General features: G+C 41.5%; 1 protein-coding gene across 1 annotated transcript; it reads left to right on the forward strand.

Moving 5' to 3' along the window:
• The first annotated feature begins 1623 nt into the window (after positions 1 to 1623).
• LOC142095232 (manganese-dependent ADP-ribose/CDP-alcohol diphosphatase-like) lies at positions 1624 to 10168 on the forward strand. The gene is made up of 4 exons (XM_075178129.1): positions 1624 to 1815; positions 2560 to 3167; positions 4923 to 5039; positions 7307 to 10168. Exons 1-4 carry the CDS (start codon positions 1802 to 1804, stop codon positions 7660 to 7662), a joined length of 1095 nt encoding a protein of 364 aa, XP_075034230.1. The 5' UTR covers positions 1624 to 1801; the 3' UTR covers positions 7663 to 10168.
• Positions 10169 to 10622: the final 454 nt, after the last annotated feature.

Genomic DNA, 10622 nt, shown 5'->3' on the forward strand with positions numbered 1-10622 from the left:
GTAGCAGTGTTCTTGTCACTCTCCAGTCTCCAGTGACATTGCTCAGTGCCATTTCTCACACAGAAACAGGAGAGGTAGCAGTGTTGTTATCACTTGACAAAAATTGACTGGAAACTAATGTTATTGAGGTTAATAATAATGTAGGAACAAAAAAAGAGCCAAATGATGTGATTTTAGAATAAATATAGGGATTTTAGAAAAAAATAGGGGCCCAAAACCAAAACACACGAAGGCAGGTTTTGCCAAACCAAAACCAAAACATGAAGTTAATCCAGATCCAAAACCAAAACATGGGGGTCAGTGAACATCTTTAATCATTTTTAAATAAATGATGATAATGATTAATCTTATTAACAGGAGTGCACCCCCTTTCTCCACTAATCTCTTCCTCCAGGAACGCCTCCATTAGACAGCTGTGTGAATATGGAGAGAAGAGTGAATATGCACAGCTCTTTATTCCATATTAGCCCTAGAACATAGACCTCATAGCTGCCTAAGCTTTCACATCTCCGCCCTTCCTTATTCATTAACACAGAATATGGCAGGGGCCAAATTTTGGTGACTACTTGATGTGCAGGCCCGGTTCTGTAAACTACAGGTGCTGGTACAGGCACGGAGGTGTGATGAGCCACTTGGTGCGCAGGCTAGTGGTGTGGTACTGGTGTGCCGGTTCAGCCCTGTAGTTTGGTTGGACCAACCTGGAGCGCAGGCCATGTATGGTATGGGTGTGCGGGATCAGCCCCGTAGGTTGGTTGGACCAATATGGAGTGCAGGCCGTGGTATGGTACGGGTGTGCTGGATCAGCCCCGTAGTTTGGTTGGACCAACCTGGAGCGCAGGCCGTGGTATGGTACGGGTGTGCGGGATCAGCCCCGCTAGGTTGGTTGGACCAATATGGAGTGCAGGCCATGGTATGGTACGGGTGTGCTGGATCAGCCCCGTAGTTTGGTTGGACCAACCTGGAGCGCAGGCCGTGGTATGGTACGAGTGTGCTGGTACAGGATAAGCAAGGTGGGTGAAGTGCACATTCATGGTAGTCAGGCGTTTGGAACTCGTTCCCTTCGAAGAGTTGACTTAGGTTCGTTGCAAGTACAGCTCCTCTGGGCTGGCTTGCGGTGCGTTATGATTAGCCCAGAGGGTTCCAGGATGCCTGGCGACGGTTGTCCCACTAACGTGCAGATACTAGGGTGCGCTTATGTATAGACAAGGCTGAGTACAGTGTTCTCCCGCCACCATAACAGCAAATGGTTATTTAAATAGATAAGATTTATTTGCCAACAAGCCATTGTGTGGTGTATTTTATTATATTACCTAAAGGTCAAGGTTAAGACCAAAGGGTGTATGGTTATGTTCAACCGTTAAGCATTTTAATATAAATCACTATGTGTCAGCGTATACATAAATAGAATGTTGTGTACAATATAAATGTTAATGAGGATGAGGATATAGTTATATCGGGATAAAACGACATACACAGCGGTCTTAATTGTCCTGGTTGCACTTTCTCAAATGATTTTATTAACTTGTACACATTTCATTCATTTAAACAAGCGCACCTAATTCTGTTTCGCTAAAAAGGAAATAAATTCCACTGCAGATCTCTTGAGGTGGAATTGCAATGTATGTTTAATAGGACGCTCTGTTCCATTCTGTTAGTTTTTTCTCAATCTCGTGGCGCTTCCCCTTTAAATATCTCCTCTCTGCTGCATGGGTGTGTCATGTCGTGTATGAAGAAGGAAGTTTAGTGAGTGACTGTCGCAGCCTGAAGTCATCGTATCAGAGTACAGCTGATAGTTCCTGAGATGGCATGTAAGAGGTACGTACTTCTATAGTCTGTATCTGGAGAGTGTACAGCAATATATGCAGACAAAACCTAAAACTCAATAACACATATGCACAAAGCAAGTTAATATCATTTAAATACTACTTCAAAACTACAGATTTTTTAGAACATATCAATTTTAACCCCTGTATGATGAAGATTCTGTATGTACCGCTTGTTGTTTTAAGTTGGTGTAAAAGCCAGAGATGACTCGGGTTAACGGTTATTTTATGTATTAAAGGAGATGTTTACATATTAAAAGTTAATGTAACCTTTCCCTGACTAGCAGAAGGATGGATGATGGATGTACAGCACCCTGGCCATTTAGGTGATACTCACGCACCCTGACGCCTCTGGATTATTGTGGAAGATATCTATATCCGAATGCGTCAGACTGCAGAGCTCCAAATTCACCTTCCAGTTGCGACAGGAGAATTACTTAGGTGCCTGGGGTATCTCCCAAATGGCAAGGGGTCAGTACGTCAGACAAGGGTTCTGCTAGTCTTCTGCTCCTAGGGGAGAGGCAGGTTTAATATTATATTTAAATGTAAGTATAACGTCAAGCATCTCGTGTTGGTGAATGATACTAGTTGATCTTTTATATAAGGCTACTTGAATTTAAGGTTTGGCAGTTCTTTCATTTCACATAATAACCATTGTATAATGAGATTTAAGAGTATTTATGATGTTTGTTTTGCTATAGAGATACTTACCATTTATAGTAATCTTGCTTTGTAGGATTGGGGAAACGCGTCAAGATATGGCAAGCTGCTACCAGAACCAAGAACCGTATTTTAGTTTTGGGGTCATAGCAGACATTCAATATGCGGATAGAGATGATGGGCTTAGTGGCTGGAGAACCATGAGATACTACAGGCAAAGTTGCCTCCATCTGCGAAGTGCCATCGAACAGTGGAACGCGGAGGTTACTCTACCCAAGTTTGTCCTGCAACTTGGAGATATCATCGACGGTTCCAACAATAGGTTATTTACATCTCAAAAATCACTTGACGCCGTTTTAAATGAGATTAAGAATGCAAATATGCCTTTCCACCACATCTGGGGAAATCATGAGTTCTATAACTTCAATCGGGATTATTTAAGAGACACAAAATTAAATACGACTTGGATGCAGGACAAGCTACAAGATAGTGAAAATGAAGCCAGCCATGGAGGAAGTCCAGATGGCTATGATTATTATGCCTACCACTTCAGTCCTTGCACTAAATTCCGCTTCATTCTAATCGACACTTACGATTTAAGCGTACTTGGCAGATCAAAGGACTGCCCTGTACTACAAGAATCTGTAGCCTTCCTAGACGGCGGATATCTAACAAACAGCAATGGTATGTACGCAAGGTAGATGTCACATTTGCTAAGCAATGAAAAATAAAATGGGCAAATCTGCATATTGGGCAAATTGTACTGAGAATATTAACAAAACGTAACCACATTGCTCTCCCCTTTAGCAGTAGACAAGAGGACCAGTGCCCAGGCTGCACTATGTACAAAGAAGAAAATCTGTATTGAACACTAGCCACCAGTGAACTTTTATTAATTTATACTAACCAACAGAGAATGAGTATTGGGCTCTGCATATCATGCTTTAGAGAAGGATATCTGTATTATAGACTAGCCATCAATAAGAGTCTGTAGTCTCTACTAGCTACCAGGAGAGGCACTTGCTGCCATCAGGGGAAGGGTGGGTACATGCAGTGAAGTAGTATGGGGCCTGACTGCAGTTAGGGGCCCGACCAGCCCTGGACCAAGCACATTTATTAGGGGCCTTTGCGGTGTATTAAGGGAGTAGGCGGGCTCTCTTCCTAGGCAGCAGCTGCTCCTGAAATGCGAAGGGGTGGGGGGGGGGTCTCCACGCTAAATAAATGGATGCGGCAGTGGGTCCTCTTGTAGGCACCGTATCCGCCTCCACTCCCAAGATGTGAAATGGCGCCACAGCGCTCCAGTCCTAATCCCCCAGGTGCGCATATTCCAGAGCGCTAGGCTCCCAGATCCAAAAACGAGAACCGCAATAAGGTAGAGAGGCAGCCTACAGTGTCACTAAGAGGAGACGAAAGGAGCCAGCAAGAAGAAGAAGAGAAGCAGAGAGGTAAGTAACACTACTGCAGGGGTTAGATAGAACCAGGGTAGGGAGCCAAATGTTGTGTAGACATTTGTACTGGGCTCTGCAGTGTCTGGTGGCAGCCCTGAGGAGAAGCACCTATATTTTACACTAGCCAGAAAAAGATGTCTGAACTGTATATTAGCCATCAGGAAGTAGTTCACATTCTATACTAGACATCAAAAAAGGGGAAGCCAAAACCGATGGAAACAAACTGTTGTTAGTATACTTTTGTATCCCTCAGTTATTTTGTTTGTTTGTATATTTTGATTGTTTGTTTGTTTTGTATCCCTCATTTATAGTGTTTCCTTTATTTGGTAGTTACTTGTGTAATACAGTAGCATAAGCTATATAGAAGTGAAACAGCTGAAATAATACCTAATTAAACAGTTTAATGACCTGCTCTGAAACACGTAATGACAGACATAATCTTTTTGCAAGAAATATTTAGTTACATGATACATCTATGATTATACTGTTAACACTGTATATTTGACAGGAGGGATCAATAATGATATTACGGCAAAGTGCCAAATGTCAGAAGTAAGTAAAAAGGGTATTTCCACCACTATTTACTAATCCTTGCTACCGCTGCACACACAATAACCTGCACCTCAGCTGCCACACACACCAGCACCATAACCTGCTGTTGTCACACACCGCAAACTTCCACCAGCTACTGCCACACACACCAGCACCATAACCTGCTACTGCCACACACCGCCCGTAGCACGTACCATCACGGTAATGTGTTACTGCTGCAACACACCAACACCGCCACCTGCTACTTCTGCACACACCAATATCACCACCTGCTAGTGCCGCGCTCACCAACACCACTACCTGCTAGTGCCGCACTCACCAACACCACCACCACCACCATGCACCACACGGGGCTAAGGATTTGCACCAGAAAACAATGACTTCTTGTAATTCTATATATGGAACATGTGAATGTCACTGTGCATTATTCTCCACGTAGGCTCCGACGAACGACACTTGCAAGAGTTTAATGGAGGGATGGGCAGAGAGCAGCTGGCATGGCTGGATAATGTCCTCACATACTCTGACCAAAACAACGAGAGAGTAATAATTGCTGGTAAGTACTCATTCTAAGGCTCATTTACGAACTGCAAAGAATGCGTGTGTTTTTATTTTTGTTAGTACACCTGGCTGCTAAATGCGTGTTAAGGTGCAAGCCCTCTTTATCCGATGTCTGTAACCACACCTGGGAATGGGGTCTGTGCATACATTTCCAGGTTGGTGGTTATGGTAAATACATACTTGCCAATTCTCCCGGAATGTCCGGGTGACTCCCGAAATTCGGGTCGGCCTCAACGACTCCCGGGAGAGCAGGCAAGTCTCCCGCATTTCGCAACTGTCTTCCCGAAATGACGCGATTTACGGTGAATCGCGTCATTTTGGCCCCACCCCCCGCGACAAACTGGCATTTTTCGTCACGGGGGCAGGGGCCAAAATGACGCGTTTGGCCGTGCCCCTCTCCCAGACAGACCTTACCGAAAGTAGGCAAGTATGGGTAAATACATCAAATCAAAGTTCATCCTCCTGCCACTATATGAGTAAGCCTTCATTCATTTCAACTTTTAAGTTTTCTTCTTGCTAAATTACTACTTAGTTTAGTCTAATTTATTAATCATAAGAATTGGACTGGTTTTATTAAATGTCTCTCTTTCGTGTGTTTGAATGTTTTTCTGCATATTAACAAAAGTTAATATGCAGAAAATAATATGCAAAAAAAAATATCTGTTGTGAATAATATGTGCCTTAAATGAGGCTAAAATGAGAAGTATTTTAGAAGAGAAGTCTACGGGCCTGATTCATTAAGGAAAGTAAGGCAAAAAAAAGGAGTAACTTTGTACCTGGGCAAAACCATGTTGCATTGGAGGGGGAGGTAAATTTAAAATGTGATGGCAGATTTATAGTTGGGGTAGAGCATGTCCTAGATCAACTTTAAATTTCAATGTAAAATTAAAGCTATCTAGTATCTGTGTGCTACATGAAAAAGCAGCCAGTATTTAACTTATGTAGTAAATAATAAGCAAATTTGCACCCCTTGCATTGTAACATTTGTCCTAGAGAACATTCACTCATTTTTCGGCTTTACCTTCTTTAATGAATCAGGCCCTATAGGTCTAAATTAACGAAGAGTTTGGTTGTAAGCTGGTAGATGGATGGACTTTACAATAATGTTTACTGTTCTGCACCATGCACATCTAAAGTGCAAAACCAAAATGATTTGGGGTGCGCATCCTCTACTGTAACAACCTGCACCGAATGCAATCAATATGAGGCAAAATTAGCTGGAATTTCTCACACTGTTCGTGATTGATAGTAAATATTTTTCAACACAATGAAAAAAAAACCCAAAAAACTCTTGGTCACATAAAAATATTGGTTTTATATGGATCGAACATCAAAAGTAAATCTAAAATAAAGACTTGCCTACATAAATCCAATAGTTTGGGCAGCACGGTGGCTTAGTGGTTAGCACTTCTGCCTCACAGCACTGGGATCATGAGTTCAAATCCCGACCATGGGCTTATCTGTGTGGAGTCTGTATGGTCTCCCCGTGTTTGTGTGAGTTTGCTCCGGTTTCCTCCCACACTCCAAAAACATACTAGTAGGTTAATTGGCTGCTATTAAATTGCCCTTAGACTCTCTCGGTCTGTGTGTGTGTACTTTAGGGAATTTAGATTCTTAGCACCAATGGGGCAGGGACTGATGTGAATGAGTTCTCTGGACAGCGCTGCGGAATTAGTGGCGCGAACATAATTTTGTTACAAATTGAAAATTTCAGTAAAAGTACAAATGCTGACCGGGACATGTTCAAAAACGGTCGTCAGTAGCTTCTACAAAGTTCTGGGCTCGATGTGCACATATAGATAGAACTGTAATGCTGGTCACACAATGTGATATCACAGTTGATGTGGGGTAATTGGCCCGTTATCGCATCATACGTGGCTGGGAAATGTCCTTGATGTTGCTTGAAATCAATAAGGCAATAGGGCATGCTGGTAAATGTGGTTGGATGACGACCGAAAATCAGCACCATTGGCCTGTGTCTGTGGTTATCTGTTGTCCGCACTATCTAAACCCAAGGATGCTGGCGTGATTTAGGCACTCGGCCCAAGGAGTTACACTGCCGTATCCCCTCCAATTTGGCCAACTACATGTGTATTCAAGGTGGACACTGTCCCTGTGGCCTGGTACTCACATTAAGCTGTAGGGTTGGCTGTGTGTTAAATAAATTTCAGATACTGTCTAAGACTTACATAAGTGTAAAATAAAATGTATATTATTTTTGGAAAGCAATGACATTGTCTTGTTGGCAAAATATCATTACAGGCCACATTCCCATCCACCCAGCAGCTAAACGCAGTTACTGCTTGGCATGGAACTATGATGATATACTCAAAGTCATCCGGTCACACGAGTGTGTGGTGTGTTATCTAGCTGGACATGACCACAGTGGGGGATACTACCTGGACTCACATGGGATACACCATATCACAATGGAGGGGGTCATCGAGTCACCACCTGGCACCAATGCGTTTGGGACGGTCTATGTGTATGAAGATTTTATGGTCCTTCGAGGAAGCGGCAGAGTGAAAGAGAGACTCCTTCCATACCGAAGGCACACTCAAAAAAGGGATGATTGTTTTAAATGTTCTTGCTCCTCTACCACTGGGGAAGAAGGATAAGAGCTCAGTTTTGGTTCGTGTAATTCATGACAAGTACGTTGAAGAAGTTTTAATTACACATCTCTTATTCACTTGGTGGATGGTGGTAATAAATAATGCAGCAGGCTGAAGGTTGGAAAACATTGTAATATACCCAAAATGTAGGGGAAATGTCAGAGGTGTGACGCAAGGGTCTATTTATTTTATTAAGTGTGTTTGTCTAGGGTCAGAGCACATATTACAACCAATCACTAAGACGGGATAAACACAGGGACATGCAGTATATGAAGTGGGTGGGGCTAGAACAATCATTAGCCAACCACAGCATTAGAATGTTAACAGCAGCACAGAGCAATTCACCTCAGCTAAGTCCGGCATGACCGTGTGTAGGTGAGTTTGATGTGTGAAGGGCAACATGTAGCCTATTCGACAATCTAAACATTAACATCATAGAGCAGTAATGTGAGATTCCTGTAACACTGTTGGCTGGTAATCTGATCAGTCAAGGTGAACACCAGGGACAAGATTTACTAAACTGCGGGTTTGAAAAAGTGGAGATGTCGCCTATAGCAACCAATCAGATTCTAGCTGTCATTTATGTAGTGCATTCTACAAAATGACAGCTTGAATCTGATTGGTTGCTATAGGCAACATCTCCACTTTTTCAAACCCGCAGTTTAGTAAATATACCTCCAATTCTCAGTATGGTTATACTGCTTTTCTGACAGGCTGCACCCTTTTGGTCTCTGAAAATTGAGGCTGTTTCACGAAAATAGAGACTGTTGGGAAATACGATCATCATCTGAATACGTTTTACAACAGTCCTGTTCATATTTTTATCCGAATGATGAAAATGTGTTTTGGACCAACACATTTTTTTCCAGTTTAGTTCTTGTAGACTAAATTGTCCTCAAACCTTTAAAGAAAAATCAGAGCACTTAGGTCAAACTATTACAAATAATTCTACAGGTTTCACAAACTTTCTGCCACCGCCGTGCACAATTAAAGAAGTGTACTATGAAAATAATGAAAGAGTAGAAGACCTTTGTCCTAATTGCAGAGCTACTCAGCTCTATTAACCACTATTAAAGTACCGTTGACTACTTACCTGCATAACAAAAAATTATATTAACTGAAAAAGCCACCATTTGTCTACAATTTACAAACTCCGCGCAATGGTGAGCAAAAACGGAAATGGAAGTTTGTATCACCGGTACTTCGCATCTCTGCGGTATGGCCTGTCCTATCGCAAAGCTCGATTTGTGCAAAAATAGGCTAATCTCTACTGGCTAGGTTACTTCTGGTTATACCCATGTGATAAGTTTAGAAACCAGCCATTATAAGTGATGATGCTTATTTGTTATATTTTGCTGTAAAGTCAATTGGGTCATTATACCAAAGGTATCCGCATAATCCATCAGTAGAGATAATTCAACCACCATTATATCGCAAAATAGTGAAGCAAGAACGTAAGTGGTATATTAAAAAGCATTAACCCTTCTTATAGGGAGTGACATAGACAGAACACACATGTTGTCAGCAGACTTTGGGCTAGATTTACTAAGCTGCGGGTTTGAAAAAGTGGGGATGTTGCCTATAGCAACCAATCAGGTTCTAGCTGTCATTTATTTAGTACCTTCTACAAAATGACAGCTAGAATCTAATTGGTTGCTATAGGCAACATCTCCACTTTTTCAAACCCGCAGCTTAGTAAATCTAGCCCTTTGTCTTGTGTATGATGTTCCAACGTAACAATATAATAATATATACTCCTATAAGATTGTAAGCTGGCGAGCCAAGTCCTCTAACCTCTTTGTCTGTTTGTTAATACTCAGTCTTGTTTTATTGCAATATTTCTTTCCAGTTGTAAAGTCCTGTGAAATATACTGGTGCTATACAATTAAATGTTAATAATAATAATAATAATAATAATAATAAATGTTTATATTGATAATACTACTTGATGCACTGGACATACACATAAGGGTGAGGCTTAGTCGTGAGTTAACATGGAGTTTTCAGTGACAGCTATAGAATCTATTGTGATGTTTTGTGATCCGCCACTCCTCCTTATGTGAAATACGCCCATTCCCTGTCTGATTATTTAACTATTAAATTTTCTAGGTCAGAAATTCCCACATAAGTGTTCCGGCAAAACTCGTCCTCTAAACAGGGCTTAGACAAACCGTGACACTACAGCTGCTGTGGAACTACAAATCTCAGCATGCCTTTGTCTGACAGCCAGATCATGACGGAACTTGTAGTTTCCCAGCAGACCGGGAGCCAAAGATTATCTACATCTTCTCTAGAAAGCGAGACACAGCCTAATTTTCTCTTTGTTACCTATATGCCACTGGTTCCCATACAAAATAAGCACTTTACTACATACTAAACATTTTTAGTTGATCCCCAGAGTTTCACTACAGATAATTTATTTACAGTAAAAATATTTGTTTTAATATTTAACATGTTTGTTTTAACATTTAACATTCTATTTCAATGTTGTACACAATAAAGACATTGTTTATATATTCCAAAAGCGTCAGCGCGGATGTGTAATTTTCTTGTTTTTCTACAATTGATCAATAATCTTTAGGGCTTTCTGAGATCAACATTGATCACACGTGGGGTAGGAAAACCCACAGAATAGACCGACTGGACAGACAATCGTACATGTTGTGCTGTGTAGCTCACACCCAGGGATCTCACTATCACCGTGAACAACATGTGCAGGCCCCAGTTGATGATCCGAGTCATGTGAAAGAAGTCACAGGGCCTATTTATCAATAGACAGTACTAAGGCAGATTTTTTTTACTGTCTGTAATTATAGCTGCAATTTAGCCAAAAAACATTGCTTCTCCAGTGATACTTGCCTAGAATGGTAAGGGTTACATTACTGCTTCATCAGGCCACTGTACGCATGCGCATACGCAAGCTGGCTTTCAGTTCCACTAATGTGTCAAATAATAAATAAGTTTAA

This window comes from Mixophyes fleayi, chromosome 6, assembly GCF_038048845.1.
Source record: "Mixophyes fleayi isolate aMixFle1 chromosome 6, aMixFle1.hap1, whole genome shotgun sequence".
Taxonomy (NCBI): Eukaryota; Metazoa; Chordata; class Amphibia; order Anura; family Limnodynastidae; genus Mixophyes; species Mixophyes fleayi.